This window comes from Octopus bimaculoides, chromosome 4 (assembly GCF_046866305.1).
Source record: "Octopus bimaculoides isolate indiv1 chromosome 4, ASM4686630v1, whole genome shotgun sequence".
NCBI classification, from domain to species: Eukaryota; Metazoa; Mollusca; class Cephalopoda; order Octopoda; family Octopodidae; genus Octopus; species Octopus bimaculoides.
Genome location: NC_142931.1, coordinates 130,359,887 through 130,379,886, shown reverse-complemented (window position 1 = coordinate 130,379,886; position 20,000 = coordinate 130,359,887). Strand labels below are relative to the sequence as shown.

The following is a 20,000-nucleotide window of genomic DNA, read 5'->3' as shown; positions in this document are numbered from 1 at the left end:
TTTTTTCCGACACTACACTCTACTCCCCCCTTTCACCTTCCCAGCTTCTCCTGTTAACGGCGTTACCTTGCTGTCTCTGTCCTGAGAATCTTCTGTCTAAGTTCGACTATGACCAACATCTCACTTATGTCCTTCGCTCCCGGTGGAGCACAGGCTATCGATGACCTCAATCCTCTGTCCTCGAGTCTGGGCTGTATGTTTCCCTGAAAGAAGGTCTTCCTCTGCCAGGTGTTGGTTTCGAATCGTCATCGATGCTTCTGCAAATTTGCTTCTTTTAAGGTAGGAGTGTTGGTCATATGCAAACCCATTTTTACATCTGGGAAGAGGTGGTCCATATTAGTCTAACCTCTAATATTTTGACCTTTCCAGCATGGAAGGTCTTATCAGAAGCTTGTGCTCCACTGACATTGCTCTCTGGTTTATTGAGGCACACAAGACATTACACTGCAACAAAAACAGGACTTTGTGGTGGTATGACCAACAAGCTTCTCTCCTTTTTATTTTTTGACCGGAAGATTCCTACCAATCACTTTTATTCGAGCGTGAACTGAAAGGGGTTCTGTCATACCACCACTCCAATAACTCTGGCGAGCGCTAAAATGCCTGTCATCTCCCACTAACTTTGTTAAGTTCATTAATTATCTACCTATTGCAATTCATTCTTTTCAGAACAAATTAATCTTCGCTTCACACGCAATGCGCATGCAATCTAGATACTTCAGACGACTTACGATCTTCTTTCACGAAGAGAGACATGGATATAACCATCTCCGATAGGGATATAACAATCAACATTCTTTCGTCAGTGCTCTCACACATACATAACATCACTGAAACTACATCGCAAGCAAATAATTAATTTGAAACCGATATTTTGACTCCAAACTATAATCTTTAATAAGTTAATCAGAAGAAAGGCGACTCTTCTGTAACAGAAGATATTTCAAACCTACGCAGTTGCTAACTGTATGTACATACTCGATCACATGCAGACAAATATCCAAATATCTTAAACCGTAGCCGAAAGAAGGTAATTTAACTGGAGTGGAATGGCACCGAGTCATTTACGAACACACTATAACTCATGCTTTACAGCCTCGTTGTGTTTTATTGTACTGTCCTCTAATACTACGACATTCACTTCTTTTCACTGTTTATAAGTACAAATCTAGTGTCATTGAGGAGAGTGGGTAAATCAATTACGTTGACTCCCCAGTGTTCAACTGGGTGGTACTTATTTTATCGACCCTAAACGGATGAAAGGTAAAGTCAACCTCGGTGGAATTTGAACTCAGAACATAAAGACGGACAAAATACCGCTAACGATTCCGCCAGCTTGCTACCTTATTTGGAGTCAAAATTTTGAAATTATAGAATTGTGTAAGAAATTTAGAACATTCTTGTCTCCAAAATGCCAAATTTAAGTACAAATTTTTCATCGCACAAGAAAGGTTTCAGGAATATATAATGGTAAAATAGGCATTAGAATTTTAATAAAATGGTTTTGTATCTTACCTTTAATTTCTGCATCATCTCCTCGTAATGTCTACGGACATCCATGGAATGAGATTCTATCTTTTTGCTCAAATCCTGTATTACACCTGGACCTGTTGAAAAGCAAATATGTTTGGTTTAAAATTTAGTTGTTCTATTTACATAAAAAAAACTTTATTTGAAAGTTAAATATCATTAAAAATACTTATACAAACACAGTATATCGGACCGGTTACACTCTAAGGAGAATTCCAAGCAGCATTGCAAGAAGAGTGTTAGACTGGTAGCCTAAAGGAAAAGCGTTAAAGTTGGACGACCTCAGAAGACCTGGACGGGTGCGTGGAAGATGAAGCGAAAGCAATTGGTCTCCCTTGGTAGGAAATCAAGAAGCTAGCCCAAGATCGCGTCCCCTGGCATGAAATTGTCGCGGCCTTATGCTCTTTACGGAGTAATGTGAACTAACTATTACTAACTAATGTTAAACAGCCATGAAAGCAACGTAAATAGTGTTTAAATAATAGTTGTAGTATAATTCTGTGTAAATATTTACTACTTATCATATTGAGACTAGAGAGATTTTGAAGCTTGAATAGATAATATTTTGAGTTACAGCTTGAAGGGTTCAGCCGAAGAAATCGATTCAGTATTTATTTTTTAAAAGTCAGGTACTTATTCTCTTTTGTCAAACCGCTAGGTAAGGCGACAGAAATAAACCAACATCTCGGTTGTCAAGCGGTGGTGGATAAGCACAGACATAAAGAGAGAAAGAGCAAGAGATAGACGCGCACGCACACACACACACACACACACACACACACACACACACACACACACACACACACACACACACACACACACACACACACACACAATGTCGGACTCACAAGATATTGGTCAAGTCGAAGCTGTGGTAGAAGACATTTGTCCAAATGCCGCGAAGTGGGGCTGAATCCAAAACCAGGAGGTCGATAGTCTTCTCTGGTGAGAGCCGGTACTGCGTTTCCACCTCGGATGGCAAAGTGAGGGTGTGGCGTAGGAGGGGGTGAACGCTACAGAGACGCATGTGTCTTGGAGAGAGACACGTGGGGTGGCCAAAGCATTATGGTTTGGGGTGCTATAGAACTGAATCAAAGAATTGGGTCCCACGTGTTCCAATATGTTGGTGCAGGCAGAGGGAAAGGCATCACAGAGCAGCACTACGTTGACCATATCCTAAGACCTCACATCGTGTCCTTCTTTGCGTGTCACCATAGCCACTTGTTCCAGCAGGACAATGTTCCCTCCCACATGGCTAGGATCACCATGGACCTCCTGCGTCAGCACAACATCAGAACCATGCTGTGACCGGCTCTCAGCCCAGATTTGAATCCGATTGAACACTTGTTGGATGAAATCCAGAGATGGCTGAACCAGGTCGTCCCAAGGCCAACAACTCACGTGGAACTGGCAGCAGCTTTTCTCAGGGTGTGGGCACAGGTGCCAATGGCTTTTGTGAACCACCTCATGCACTCCATTACTGGCGATGTATGGCGTTTTGAACACCCAGGGAGAGCATACACAGTCTTGAACATGTCACGCCCTACAATCTCGATGTGCTGGATCTGCCCACTACCAGAACACATGGCAACGACCCATAGACTGTGGTCAAAGTGCATCTTAAAAATTGACAATCCGATTTATCAAACTTTATCTCTAACACGATGAAATTAAAACATATTTCACAGTCACACTCATCTCGCGTTTCTTTTGTGGCTCAGTGTATAATATGATACGAGACTGGAAGAAATTGTGCTGAATTTTAAATAATCAAAGTAGGAAACTGGTTTGTTTTATGTGGAACAATTTCTCAATAAATTTCCAGATTTGCATATGTGATAAAAATATAAATTTAGAATTCACAGACCATGAAAACGAAAGCTATATCGTGTAAATTAGCAAAAAAAAACAACAAAAAAACCTGCCCATGTAGGTTGACAATTAAAAAGTGCTTGCATCAATTAACTTAATGAAATTTAGCAAATAAAGTAAATAGAAATATTAAAATGAAAAAATCAAATGCAGAAATTTACTTACAAAATACATTAGGTTGATTACACTAAAATTAATTATAATGCAATCCGGTTAACTGATCACGTAAAATTAATTATAATCAAATATCATTTGTCTTTTACTTGTTTCAGTCATTGGACTGCAACCATACTGGAGCATTGCCTTGAAGCTTTTAGTCAAACAATTCGACCTCTGTACTTATTTGAAGCCTGGTATTTATTCTGTCACTTTCTTTTTGCCGAACCGCTAGTTTTCGAGAAGGTAAACAAATCAACACCGGTTTTCAAGTGGTGGTAGTGGTGGTGGGGGACAAGAATAAACACACACCACACACGCACACACACAATCTCTCTCTCATACATACACACACACACGTATACAACGGGCTTCCATACAGTTTCCGTCTGCCAGAGTCATTCACAAAGCATTGGTCGGTCCGGGGCTAAAGTAGAAGACACTCGCGGAAGTGCCGCTCAGTTGGATTGAGTCCGAAACCACGTGATTGTCTGCGTGCTTCTTAACCACACAGTCGATAGCTTAAATAAGATGTTTTAATATAGAAAAAAACTTCGTACATTAATTAGTTATTTAAATCATACTTTAATGACTATTCTCATTTCTCTGACTGAACTACATTAACGTTCTTACGAGCAAATGTGTGGGCAACAATTTTCGAGAAGCTGGCTGCATGAAACATGATATATCATCAAGTGGGCCGCAATACTAATATATATATATATATATACACATATTTAATTCAAGGTATTTTTGCATTAGACGTGCCATTCACAAATTCTTGCGGGCCGCTGTTTACCGATGATTCTGGATTCCTCGATCTGCTAGAAATAGTAAACAAATCTCTATATCGCGCGCTCTCTCTCTCCCTCATTATAAAAAAGAAAGGACATATTTGATACTGCAGTCCTAGGTACATTATACTTGAAAATAAAACGATTGGTTTACGAATACCTTTGGTCACAGGTATTCTCAATCAAGGATGACTTCAGGTGAAACTACAGCAAGAACAACAACGACTACGACTAGCATTTGCTTTCTGTCACATTATTAACAATCAACTGTTTCAAGACAACTTCCATTAACTATTCAGCTATTTACTCCATTCATCAACTGCATACATTAAGCTTCATACGACAATTCATTTAAATATACCTACAGGCGTGACTGGGAGCGAGTGTAATTCTACCTATGTTACGTTCATTATATCACATCTATGTTCTTTTTTTCTGATACCGCTGGCACACCATTTATTGGCAAAATCAAAAGGAAAACGTCCATTATCTTTTACAGGTGTGATTCTAAACGGATATACATTAATTAAGAATTTGCTGTCGGCGAATAGGTACATCGAGAAAGAATATCTACTAATTAACTATGTCCATATAATGGAAAGTTTTACCGGTCTCGTCGTCTCGAAATGATAAGCATATCTGTCAGACAAGCTGTAATTCAACAAGTATGTCAACATGTACATACAGGAAAAGAATAACATTATCCACACTCCGTCTCTCTCACTCTTTCTCTCTCTCCCCCTCCACACACACACACACACGCACACACGCAAACACTCACACACACACATCTTAAAGTGCCAATATAGTTTTTCAAGTGATATTAACCAGACTGTTAGCAGGAAGCCTGTAGAATCATCAGCACGCCGGACAACATGCTTAACGGCATTTCTTTCAGCGTTACGTTCCGAGTTCAAATTACGCCGACGTCGCCTTTGCATTTTCATCCTTTCAGTGTCAATAAAATAAGTACCAGTCGATCACTGGGATGAATGTAATCGACTTAGCCCCTCTCCCGAAATTGCTGTGCCTTGTGCCAAAATTTGAAACCGAGGAGGCGGCGAGCTGGTAGAATCGTTAGCGCGCCGGACAAGATGCTTAGCGGCATTTCTTTCAGTGTTACGATCCGAGTTCAAATTACGCCGACGTCGCTTTGCATTTTCACCCTTTCGGGATCGATAAAAGAAGAACCAGTTGAGTACTGGCATCAATGTAATCGGCTAGCCCTCTCCTCCTAAAGAATATTAATTCAATTGTTTAATACTTGAGTAGAACGATATAAATATATATTACATCTAGTATACAAATGAAATCAGGTCAGAACATGTATGTATCATGTTATTACATATAAATGCAGGAATAGCTCCCTTTGTCAGTATGTGGTTTCGAATTCAGTCCCTTTGCGCGAACCCTTGGGTAAGTATCTTCTACTATAGTTCTGGCCGACCACTGCATCGTGAGTGAATTTGGTAGACGGAAACTGTGTGAAACCCGTCGTATATGTATGCTTGTGCTTTGGCCCTCATCACCGCTCGACAACCAATGCTGGTTGCTTACATCCCCTTGACTTAGAGGTTCGGTAAAATAAACCGATAGAATAAGTACCTGACTGAAGAAATAAATACTGAGGTGGATTTGTTCAACGGAACCCGTCAAGGCGGTGCTCCAGAATGGCCGCAGTATAATGACTGGGACAAATAAATGATAAGAGATATACTAGACTACACCATTATACCACGCACACACATACACACACACACACAAACACACACACTCTCACCCACACACATATAATTATCATTAGGACGTCAGCATAATCAAAATCGTCCAATGCCTTAACATTCGGCCATCGTATCCAACAAACACATTTCTGCAGCACTGTCTTCCCCATGTCATCAATTAAGGACAGAAAAAGTAGGAAAAGTAAATATGCTTCTCATAATAAAAACATACATAACGTCAAAATTTCGCCCAGATCTCCATCAAACCGTTTTCATTACAAGGTTCTTTCATGTATGTTTGAAATTATGTCAGAATATTTTTGATGTATGTCATATCTTCATATACCTTCAGTAATGCTTGGTATGATAAATTATACAAAGCCTTTTGGACACACACACACACACACACACACACACACACACACACACACACACATATGTATACATATATATATATATATATATATATATATATATATATATGCGAGTAAAAATAAATACAAAAAAGGTGGGTTTTTTGTATGATTGTGTATAGAGGAATATATTATTTTGTTTCAAAGAGTTCCAACACTGTCTGTTTTTTATGTGGGGTATAGAATATGGAATATACAATATATAATATAATATACAATATATAATATAATATAAAATAAAATAAAATAAAATAAAAATGGATGGCACCATGAAATAAAGTATTGAATGTAGATGAAATATTGAGTGTTCAATATAAAGGATCAAATATATAAATATAAATATATAAAGGCGACTCGAATTTCAGGGCTATTTCCTTTCGTCATGGCCGGTATGACAGACTTTAACAGACTGTAATAAGTTGGCTGGTTTTCTACCCATATATATATATGGGTAGATAGATATCAATATATATATATATATATATATATATATATATATATATATACATGCATATAAAACTAAACATAGACATGTGTGTGTGTGTGTGTGTGTGCGTATGTGTGCGTGTGTGTGTGTGTGTGCAATAACTTTGTTAGTAGTTGCAGCTAAAATCTCTACAACAGTATATTACTTAAATAGAATAAGACCACATCTAGACCCGAAACTCAGAATAGATCAAAACGGTTTTCGACAGAATAAATCAACTGTCTCACAAATATTCTTCTCTACTCTAGGCACAAGGCCCGAAATTTTTGGGGAGGGGGCTAGTCGATTAGATCAACCCCAGTACGCAACTGGTACTTAATTTATCGACCCTGAAAATGAAAGGCAAAGTTGACCGCAGCGGAATTTGAACTTAGAACGTAAAGGCTAACGAAATACTGCTAAGCATTTCGCCCGGTGTGCTAACGTTTCTGCCAGTTCGCCGCCTTAACTGTCTCACAAATATTGACACTGCAGAAACTACTTGAAGATGTCAGATCAAAAGATTTGAAAGCTGTACTAACTTTCATTAACTTCATAAAGGATTTTTTACTCCAGGTATAGAGGAAAGCCTATGTCAATCCTAGTTGCATATGACACACCTGATGCCATACTTTCAGCTACAAATGTACTCTACATAAACATGGAAGCGCAAGTTCTCTCTTCTAATGGTAATAATCTAGGCTTTTGAAATCCTAGCGGATATATTTCAAGGAGAAACATTGCATTATATCTTTTCTGAACTGCTCTGGACTCTGCCACGATGGAAGCCAGAATTAATGAACAAAATTTCCGTTTTACAGTGACACAAAGCAGAAGGAAACGAAACCTACCAACTGTTATATGTGATACACATTTTGCTGATGACAGCTCTTTTATGACGTACTATTGATGAAGCTCAAGAACTTCTTCATAAAGTCGAATTCTCTGTCAGGAAAATTTGTCTACACATAAATGTTACCAAGACAGAGAAAATATCGGTAAACCAAAAGGATGGAAATCTTCTCACATTGGATGATGGAATAATAAATCAAGTTGATGATTTTCTATATTTGGGCAGCTGGATAAGTTCATAAAAAAAGGACTTTGATATTAGAATTACCAAAGCCTGGGCTGCAATAAACAGAATGGAAAAGATATGGAAAAATCAAACAATCAAAATATCATCCTTCAGAGCATCTTTTGAGCCAGTGTTGTTGTATAGATCAGGTACATGGACGCTGATACAAGCACGTGAGAAGAAACTAGATGGTGCATACATTAAAATGCTTGGGGTGTACAAAACGTAAAGAGGCGTCAACGTATTACAAATGAAAGTTTATACGGAAACATGCCCAAGATAACGTCTGCAATTTCTCAAAGATGGTTACAATTTGCAGACGATGAAAACCTCAGTAAGGAACAGTTGCCACGAGCCATGGAAAATAGGGAATTGTGGAAGGAACTTGTCGAAAATATTCTGCTGTGGACACGTCTACATATACGCGCACGCGCACACACACACACACACACACACACACACACACACACATATATATCAGAAGGATGTATTATAACACTATTCCACATATACAAAAACCAACATACCTCCATCGTCAGCTGCCCTACGGATATCATTATGGTCTCGACACCTGAGCAGTACCATTCAATTCGGGAAAACAAACATAATAAAGAAACCACAACTTTCAAGCACATTTACTCTATGTACAACAGTATCTGTAAATAAATTCAATAAGTATATATATATCTATTTGTAGGCTTCTCCAAAGTTGTGAGCTAAATTGCACTCACAACCAATGGTTAACCTGAGGTACGTTATAATAGAAAACACATGTGATAATATCGAACCTGGAACCACGTAGTTAAAAACGAACTTCTGAACCACACAATCATACCTATGTTATGTGGCTAAATCATTCAAATAACTTTAGCTCATGTCAAGTACAAAGTCTAGTAAGGTTACATTTTATATGTCTATGTGAATAACACTATATCCCACTTATCTTGTTTAACAATCTAAATATTTTTCTGTTTGAAAACGGTACAGATTTTAAAGACATAAAAATCTTGATATTTAAAGCAGCTCCATTGTTACAAAATTATCTGACTTGGAACAGACATAGTGATCTCATTGTTGTTATTTATCAAGATTTTCTAGATTTCTACTTTATTTCATTTTTTAATCTCCAGCGGTTTGTTTTTACAAAGTTCAAAGAGACTGTTTTAAACACAGACGGAACAATATTTTTATATACATAATGCCTTCTGTGTACTTTTATTACCCCTGGTGAAATATCTCATTAGTTACTTTAATTGTCATTATTGCAGACATCAAACAGAGGACACACACACACAAACACACACATATAACGAGGGAGGCTAATATGCGATCACTCTAACTGACATATTTAGCAACAAAATCTCACTGAAATTAATAACCACTATCTTAAAGAATACACTGGAGGATGTTTTATATATAACATGAATGGATAGAGATGTGAAATCTGGACAGGTACTCTAATATAATCCAGGTTGTGGCTAGTCACATCGAATGATATGGAAAGATAGGAATTTGTTTACGGCAAACAATCACATAGTATTTCACCCGATGGATGTTTGCTTCATTGGAGTTCAGACAGTATACAGAGTTAATATTTAACACTTTTAAAACAAGGTCATATTTTTATTTCTTTATTGCTCACAGGGGGCTAAACATAGAGGGGACAATACCACTGCAATAAGTGTGTGAATCTGAGAGGGGAATATGTTGAATATGTTGAATAAAATCATAATTAACAAATCATCCTGTATTTCCTGTTACCCAAAGCCAGAAACTTTTCAGCACCCCCTCGTGTTTCTTGATAAATGACGAATACGCCGACAAGGAAATGGAGAAAGCGTGCGTTTGAACCAAAATAGCTTGAACTATGTATCCAGCGAGCATTCAACAGATACTCTCCCATTTCTCTTGACGTTAGTAATGCAATGAAATAACGATTGACCCTCTTCGAAACCTATAACCAGCGACGCTGTTATTCACAGAAAACATGACATGAATAAATAAGAGAGACCTTACACAACACCCACAGTGAAACGAATTGTGAACAATATTTTAGGAAAAACATAGGTGTTTTTATGTCTACGACATTTGAATATCAATTAGTGTGACTCTTTAACAGGATGTGAATAAGCCTGTACAGCTCGAATATAAAGAAAACATTGAAATTAAATCAAGTCTGGTGAATCTCATTTAAAAGTGACTAAATTACTATTTACTTATCAGTAGTTTATCAATGTTGCTGACCGTTTTCACTCACACACACACACACATGTATATATATATATATATATATATATATATATATATATATATATATATATATATATATATACATACATCCATACATACGTACATGCATACATACATACGTACATACAACACTTGCATTTTCATATTTATTGAGGTTATAGGAATGGCTGTGGTTGATAAGTGAGCACTTTGCAATCACATGGTCCCGAACGCGAACCCGAACGCGGTTTCTTAAGCTAGTGTCTTCCATCAAACCTTCAGATGTCCCAGTGTCTTATGAGTTGAATTTCAGTGAAGGAAACTGCGTAAAGACTATCGTGTGTATACACACACACACACACAAACGCGCGCGCGTGTCTAAAACTGGTTTGTCTATTTATGTCACTTTATGTCTAAAATCTATAACGTAATGTATCCAAAAGTAGAGAACGATAAAATACTGTATGCACCAGACTAAAATAACTACTGGGGACGATATGATCACCGAAAAACCTTTAAATTTGTGCTCTAGCATGGCCACCGTCCAAACCAGTAAAACAACTAAAGAACATTAATAGTTCGTCGAAAGTTCAGACAAGTCAGGTTACTGTTAAGGTTAAACAAAATAACTAACGAATTTATCTTAAAATAAAATAAAAAATGACCTCTTTTGTTAACTCTTCATATTTTTCAGACACAGACGCACGTACGCATGGCTGTGTGGTTAAAAAGTTCGCTTCGTAACCACATGGTTTCAAGGTCAGTCTCACAGCACAGCGACTTGGACAAGTATCTTCTATTATAACCCTGGGTTACTCAATACTTTGTTAATGATTTTGTTTGGCAGAAACAGTGTGAAAGCCCATCGCACATTTATATATTATGTGTGTGTGCCTTTGTGCTTGTGCATATCCCTAGACTGCATCACAGCTGGTGTTTGTTTACATCCCTGATCACAGTTATACATACACATTCGGATACTGCAATAGCCTGGGCTTCAGAGGTCCACAGCTCTTCAACATATTCTCCCGAAGGACCTGAGAGACCTGCATGGGGTGGATGTAGGTGTCTTCAAGATGAGGCTGGACCTCTTCCTGTCAGGTGTCCCAGATGAACCAACTTCGCGGCAGGAGGTGCAGATGAGGGCAGCTGCATCAAATTCCCTCATGCACCAAATGTCAATTCCTGAAGTAAAATTCGCGAAGTAAAATTGTGTAGCAACACCAAATGGCAGTGCCCCAGCATGGTCACAGCTCATGAGCTGAAACTAGATAAAATGAAAAAAAAAAATGAAAAAAAAAAAAATATATAAAATCCGAATAAGAAGTGCCGCGCTGTTGGATTGAACCTGAAACCAAGTGGTTACAAAATGAGTTTCTTAACCACATAGATATTCCTGTGCTAAGTATACTATGAAGTAAAAATTCATTTATTCTGACCTGTTAAGGAAGAAGGGTGGAATTTTTTTTACTTACTTGCATCGGTAAGGTCGTACCATTCAGGGCAGTAGACTAATACAACCTTGTCGGTGTCTTTCCACATTGTGTTAGCATACCCTGGGTGAAGAAACAAAAATAAAACACGGTTAGTTTAGTACATGTGATGATATAAAATACAACATATTGTTGGAGATAAAACAACGTTGATATAGCATATGAGACAATATAAAGCATTGAATTGGTATATAGCATAAGGAACTATTTAAAATATTGCTTCAGTATCGAATAGAGGAAGGCGACATACTAGCAGAATCGTTAGCACGGCGTTAAAAATTCGTTGCGACGTTTCTAACGTCTATTTTCTTCTGAATTCAAATCCCACCGAAGACAACTTCGCATTTCGTCCTTTCAGGATCGATAAAATAAAGTAGCAACTAAGCCTCAAAGTTGCCGACCATGAACCCTGCAGCGGACCGGCATTCAGTTCAGGGTGAATGTTGTAGTCACAATCTCTTATTCAACATGGAAGCCGGGTAACCAACCCTATGAGTCGTATGGCCAGAGGGGTGAAGGCGCGTGATTTAGTGGTTAGAATATTCGGCTCGTGACTTCGATTCTCTTGAGCAAGACACTTTATTTCTCGTTGCTTCAGTTCACTCAGTCGGCAAAATGAGTTGTACCTATATTTCAAAGGGCCAGCCTTGTCATATTGTGTGTCACGCTGAATCCCCTTGAAAACTACGTCAAGGGCAAACGTCTCTGTAGGGTGCACAACCACTTGCACTTTAATTTTACGAGCAGGCTGTTCCGTTGATCGGATCAACTGAAACTCTCGTCGCCGTAACTGACAGAGTGTCAGTTAATAGTGCTTAAGTGTAAAGTAACAGAGAAGGCTTTTACAAAACAACGGCTTAGCTTCGGAGTGGGAGCTATAGAATGTATGACATTGTTAAAAGTTAATTAAAAACAATTAAAAGAATACGGTGTTTTTAAAGAACAATTTGAAAAATTTGGTTAACGTCTTACAGTAATTGATTCTTTTACTCTACCTACATTCTTTGTTCAAAGCATGACAAATTTTAAAATTTTACGAAATACTTTATAAGGCGGCGAGTTGGCAGGGTCGTTAGCATGCTGGACGGAATGCTTAGCGGTATTTCTTCGGTTTTACGTCCTGTGTTCAAATTCCACCTTGGTCGACTTTGCCTCTCATCATTCCGGGGTCGTTAAAATAAAGTACCAGTCAAATACTCAGTTCGATGTAATCGACGAACCATCCTCAGTTTAAATTGCTGACCTTGCACCTACCCCATTTAGCAGGGCCTCTAGACAAGTGTGAGGGAGGGAGAAAAGTATTCTCAAATAGAGACCTAATTCGAATGCTTGCAACAAAATTGGGATCTATTTCAAAACGGGGGCACCAGTTTTCATTTATGTTTTATGTAGTGTTTTTGGTACTGAAAGACTTTCAAACTTCGTATACTTATCTATTTTGTGTTATAGAACAGAAAAAAAATTTTGTATTCGAATTTATTTCATGTAAAAAATTGTCTTATTTCGATAATTTCTACTAATCACTGACGTCTATTCAGTTGAAAACAGTTAGCGCTGTAACGGTGTATATCGTATTAATCCCCTAACCCTAACTAGACTGTTAACCCTAACCCTAACCCTAAAACTAACCCTAACTCTAGAATCCGAACTCTAAAATTGTTACACACATAGATACGCACAGCGTAATTTATTATATAAACAATATATGCGTATAAATTACGATTAAACCGGATGAAATATATCACAGGGAATAACATTTTTATGACCGCCCAGCAGTAACTCTATTCAGCTGAATAGACGTCAGTGATTGGTTGAAATTACAGAAATACGACAACTTTAACATGGAATAACTTGCGATGTACGTTTTTTTGTTAAGAAGACTAAGAGTAAAAGATGTCTTATATGACACATTCTACCAGTGTCCCAAGTTTCAAAGTGTTTCGTTGGTGTTTCGTTAAGAAAATACTGGTGCCCCCGTTTTGAAATAGATCCCAAAATTGAATCCGTTAGAGGTATCTTAAGTTGGCCAGAGTAGTACTTGAACTCAGAATTAAATGGGCACCAGAACTAACAGGCACTGCAAGGCATCTTGCCTTGAACTGTTGCAACAATCTACTGTCCTAGATTATTGGTACTTTATTTATCGACCTCGGAGAATAAAAGGCAATGTCTACTCTGAATGGGTTTGAACTCAGATGCATGTTGCCAGATGCACTTCACCCGATGCATCAACGACTTAGCCAATTCACTGCTTCAGTCTGATAGAACTTAGAACCTTAACACGGTAGAATACGGAGAGAGTGTTGAATCGTAAAGTGCAGACTAAATTCCCTGTAGTATTTAATTACGTCCCTCTATGTTCTAAGTTCAAATATCACCGGTGTGACTTCGAACTCGATTCCTTTAGTGCCGACATGTTATGTAGAAGATCGATTTCTTTCACTATACCTACACCTTTTTGAAAGAATATCTCGATCGTAAACTTAAAACAAATTCTAGCGAATGGCGATTAATGTTGAAGCCTGTCTTGATTTGAAATCTCAATTTGTGAAAGAAGAAGAATTTCCTTGAAGATATTATTGGAGATATAAATCGAAATTTTTTTTTTTTTTTTTACGCTGAAGACAAGAGAAACTGCTTTCTTGCATTCATGAATATTTTAACTTATCAGTTCTATCTAAACATTTGTATGAGTTCAACTTTGATTTAAAAAAGTATCTAGTGATGTGGTAATTTCCTGTGGCTTTAGTATATATAATGAGGAAACGAAAGTATATAGAATGCTAATAGGAAAAAAAAATTATCAGTAATTACCAACGTAAAGATGGTCATTACAGTTTTTGAAGTTTAAGACAAATTTAAGTTGGTAATTTTTGGACGTATTCAGTGGAAAAGCTAATTGAAACTGTCAGTTAACATAAATTGACAAACATTTTATCGAACACATTTCTCCGATCATAATTCATTGAAATTACCAATGTCTGCTTTCGTTGGAAACCTATTTCACAGAATGTTTAGATACAAGAAGAAATAAATTCTTTCGGCACATTTACATTTGCCATATATGTCACTCCTCCTCCTCTCTCTCTCTCTCTCTCTCTCTCTCTCTCTCTCTCCATATATATATATATATATATATATATATATATATATATATATATATATATATATATATATATATATACATATATATAATTTATATGTGTGAAGATGCTAATAATAAAAGTTTCAAATTTTGGCTCAAGGCCAGCAATTTGGGGGAAAGGGTAAGTCGATTATAGCTGTCCCAGTGCTCGATGAATTCAGAGCGTAAAAAGCCGGAGAAATGCCGCTAAGGATTTAGTCCCACGCACCAATGATTCTGCCCAACTCATCTCTTGAGTGTTAATAATAATGGTTTCAAATTGAGGGCGGTGAGCTGGCAGAATCGTTAGCACGCTGGGCGAAATGTCTAACGGTATTTCCTCTGCCGTTACGTTCTGAGTTCAATTTTCGCCGAGGTCGACTTTGCCATATGCCCGTGGGCATATGGCGTAGTGGTTAAGAGCGCGGGCTACTAACCCTAAGACTCCGAGTTCGATTCCAGGCAGTGACCTGAATAATAATAATAATAATAATGATGATAATAATAATAATAACAAATAATAACACGTAAAAGAATTTAAGAGAAAAATAGACTCTGAAAGACTACTTATTTGATTTTTGCTGGTCGTCTACAATTCAACTGTTCCACAAAATCTAGTCCCATATCCTAATTATCCAGTACTCTTTCCTCTATCCTCCATTAGATAATTTAGGTAATCTATTAGTTCTTTGTTGTATTGGAAAAACTGTAAATCTCATGACTTACTGCGAGGAGATGGCTTTCTCTTCTGGAAGCAAACTTGTCTTCGGCCTGAGCCACTTCTCTATGTCCCGTTCACCTCTAATCTTCCTTTCCTACCCATTATCACAATACGATAGAGTGAGACTGTTGGGAAAAGGCCCAAATTCCAAGTTGTTGGTCCTTAGCATCAGAGCTACAGCCATTGATGCACTAAAAATAGTTATTTTTGGATTCCTGCTGTTATTGAAACTGCTTCTATAGTCTATATATCGTTCACATTCTGTCTCCGCTTTTCAGCTCATTTATTGTCCTCCATGGCAGTCTTGATTGATTACCTTCCTGCACGTACAACGGGTACAACTCCGGGACAGCTGTTTGGTCTTTGTGGGTAATGAAGTCTTACATATCCATGCTGACCACCACTCAAGCACGTATTGTTTCGTATTACATCAGTGCTTATCACCTTCCCCTACTATACTGCAAAGACGACGACGAGTTAAAGGGGAATGTCACTACCAATGTCCCTTGTACTCCGTCTTCCCATATACTGCGACACCAAACTGAAGTCAGGTATATAATGTAAAACTCTACCCATTACCTTTTCCCTACCTCGGTATTAATGACCCAGCACGCGCTTCCATACATCTCACACCATTTTACGGAACATATACTATGTCACTCATCGACTACGGTTCTTCCCATCTGTTGTTCGCCTGTGGGCATATGGAAGCTCTTTGTGACTTTGGCAAGTCAGTGGTATTTTGTTCTCTCTTTCCAATTTCAAAATATTTTCATGACGCGAAGATGTACTGTTCCCCTGTAATTTATCTCTTTCATTCTTTTTTCAGAAGTTGAATTATATCGATCATTTTCTTGTAATTAGCTTTGCTAACAAAACTGACATTTCTTATTAACATTATAAGAAACACGTTTTTTTAACTTTTTCCCTTATTTGTTTTAATGTTTACTGTGTCTACTTGTTTAAAAATATTTTCATTTCTCTGATAGATTAGACAAAATATTTCAAGGTTTTCAATGGCATATACTCTGCTTCACAATTCTGACTGGCATATTTTACTGTTATCACAGATAGAAAAGAAGCTTTGTTGAATAATGGGAAAAACAACATATTTTTATCAAAACCTTAAATGTGTTCTTCTTAGTCAGTATTTGTCAGTGGTAAAACCTAACCATTTGTGGAACTATTTTAGTAACAATAATGATGGTCTCTCTTGTCGATACTACTACTACTACTACTACTACTACTACTACTACTACTACTACTACTACTAATAATAATAATAATAATAATAATAGCATGGCCAAGTGGAACACACGTCTCTTAAACCATAGTAATGGGATGAGCCGATCTAAGAACATCAACATCAAACGAGGCATCTTTCAAGGTGACTCCCTCTCCCCATTACTCTTTTGCATGACACTGATCCCACCCTCATACGAACTAAATAACACCAGATATAGGTTCAAAGTTTACAATACGACAATAAACCATCTGTTTTATATAGACGATCTGAAGCTGTTTGCTAGAAACGACGAAGAGTTAGTAGGGCTGCTACCAACTGTTAAAGGATTTTTGTAAGAGGCAAGCTCAGGCAAACAGCTTCCGTTAAATTAGATTCCGACTCTACCATTAAGGAGCTTGACCGACAAGAAAATTGCAAATACCTGTGGATAAACGAAGGAGATGGTATACAACAAGCTACTACGAAGGGAAAAATAAGAAAGGCGTATTACAGGAGAGTAAAACTCATACTAAAAGCTCAACTCGAAAAATCGCATGAAAGCCGTTAACACACTGGCACTTCCAATAGTCCAATATAGTTTTAACGTCATTAACTGGAATTTTGCAGAGTTTCTGGACAGGAAGACAAGAAAACTACTAACATCTAAGAACATGCACCACCCAAAAGCAGACGTTGCAGGCACAGCAGACGTTACAGGCACAGACACATACATATTTTGCTAAAATATGTATGGTCTATTGGGGACAGCTAGGATTTTGAGATTGGTGCTCGGGTGTTGATTGTCTTCCACGGTAAGTTAACATCCAAGTACCAAAGCTTATAATTTGCGGAAAGAAACTCTGTGAGACTTCTGAAAACAGGTTGCTGTCCGCTCTCACAGAATCAACCAGAGCAAATAAGACCGGGAGCTGTGAGAAGTAAAATAATAATAATCCTTTCTATTATAGGCACAAGGCTTAATATTTTTGTGGAGAGGGCTGGTCGATTACATCGACCTCAGTGCTTAACTGGTACATATTTTGCTAAAAGAAAATAATTCGGATCATTTTAATGCTAGCAACAATGATGAAAGTCCAACCTCGTCTGATCCTCACGCTATGAACAACGTACGACCGCTAGATAACCCACACCTACCACCTGTTTCTTGTCGGTAAACTCAGGATCGGACGAGGTAGGACTTTCACCTTTGCTGCTGACATTACAAATATCAGAATCATTTTCGTCAGCAAAATGTGTGCTGTGCGCGCGCAAGTGTGTATGTCTGCGTGTGCGAGCGTTTCTCTGCGTGTGTGTTTGTGTGTGTGTGTGTGTGTGTGTGTGTGTGCAAGTATGAGCGGGTGCTTGAGCGTGTTTGTGTTGGTGTATGTGTGCGCACGCGCATGTGTATGTTAATGTTATTACAATTGCTGTTGCATTATGTTAATTTTGTTACGTACATTTTTTTCTTTTTAAAACATGTATTTTGATGCAAATAATTCTTGCATGGTTACGGCCCATGGATTTATGTATCTCATCTTTATTTTTTTTTACATGTATGTACCCCATAACCATATTCTACATGTGTGTAGACAAATAAAAAAGTAATAATATTTTGACTAAAAACAGTGCAATTTTGTTTGATACCCATATTGGAAAACGTCTAGTTTGTTAAAAAGTCTCCCAGTATGAAAATAAATGCTAAAATAAGTATTTTATCATGCAGTTACACAATGCAAATCCATAATCCTGAGTAGTAATATGAAAACATATCTCAGCATATCCGCAGTGTATAATAATGATAATAATAATGATAATAATAATAATAATAATAATAATAATAATGATAATAATAATAATAATAATAATAATAATAATGATAATAACAATAATAACAAGAACACTCAGAGAGCGCAAACCTCCGCCAAGGCAACACCAACGTCCTCTCAACGATTAGCCAGAGATGATTTTTAAAATGAGAATATCTGAAATAAACTCGACTGCTCTCACAATCGAGAATGCTAAAAATGAACCCGACCGCTCTCATACATTAAGGAAATAAAAAAATAAAAAAAAAAAAACAGGAAAAATAACCCAGAATCCTTGTCCGGTACCGGATCGTTCCCAAAATCTAATCAATTCGTGCCAGTCACAAGACCGAACATTCCTGAAAGTTTCACCCGAATCCACCCAGCGGTTCTTGAGATTTCTTGTCCGCGGACAAACAAACACGACTGAAAACAATACCTCCGCCTTCGCTAAGGCGGAGGTAATAATAATAACAACAACAACAACAACAACAACAGCAACAACAACAACAGCACCAATAATAATAGTAATGATAATAATAATAAGTTTTATGGACATTGCAGCAAAGATTATAATCTTCAATTATTTACACTAATAGCGACCGGAAATCATTAAACAAAAACTTCCGAAAACCTCGCAAACAGAGTAAATTTCTCTAAATCACTGGAATGTAAACTATCAATTTTTCATCAAGACGATCATGATATTGATCATTATGAAGCTGGTGACCATTATAAAATTGTTATATTATGGGTGGTTGTTAAATATATTACTTTTCATAGTAAAAGACGACAGACGGCTGATATTTTACTCGCAAAATTAAATTTCATATATTGATTTCAAAATTAAATTTAATAGTTTATGTATTTCATAGACCGATAGAATAAGTACCAGGCTAACAAAAAAAAAAAAAAAAGAGTACTGGGGTCGATTCGTTCGACTAAAACTTTTTAAGGCGGTGCCCCAGCATGGTCACAGTTTGATGACTGAAACAAGTAAAAGATAAAAGATGAAAGACAAACATACATACATACATACATATACACATAAATACATACATACACACACACATACATACATACATACATACATACAGGAACAGGAAATATCAGCTGATGTACAAAAGGGACAGAGGTGCAGGAAAATCAGTAAAATGTGACAACCGATGCAGACTTTGTGGGGTTAACACCGAGAACATCAGCCAATGTCATCACGGTATTATATGACGATCGATGGGACATGATGTAGCAAGGACATTATATAATGAAATCCGTCGGAAGGATAACATACATATATACATACCAAAATATCCTGTTGATGTTGAAATTCCAATGAAGGAGTCTTGGATCTAGGTTAGAAACCGACTGTTTCT

At 37.4% G+C, this 20,000-nt stretch overlaps 1 protein-coding gene across 2 annotated transcripts in view; it reads right to left on the bottom strand.

The window, feature by feature from the left end:
* LOC106870341 (uncharacterized) overlaps nt 1–20,000 on the bottom strand; it is a 96,378-nt gene that overhangs the window by 3,614 nt on the left and 72,764 nt on the right. For both annotated transcript variants that reach the window (XM_089351456.1, XM_089351457.1), the window contains exons 2-3: nt 11,735–11,815; nt 1,516–1,607 (exon numbers count right to left, since the gene is read on the bottom strand). In XM_089351456.1, the coding sequence (XP_089207582.1) occupies nt 1,516–1,607; nt 11,735–11,815 (173 nt within the window). The remainder of the gene's footprint in view (nt 1–1,515; nt 1,608–11,734; nt 11,816–20,000) is intronic.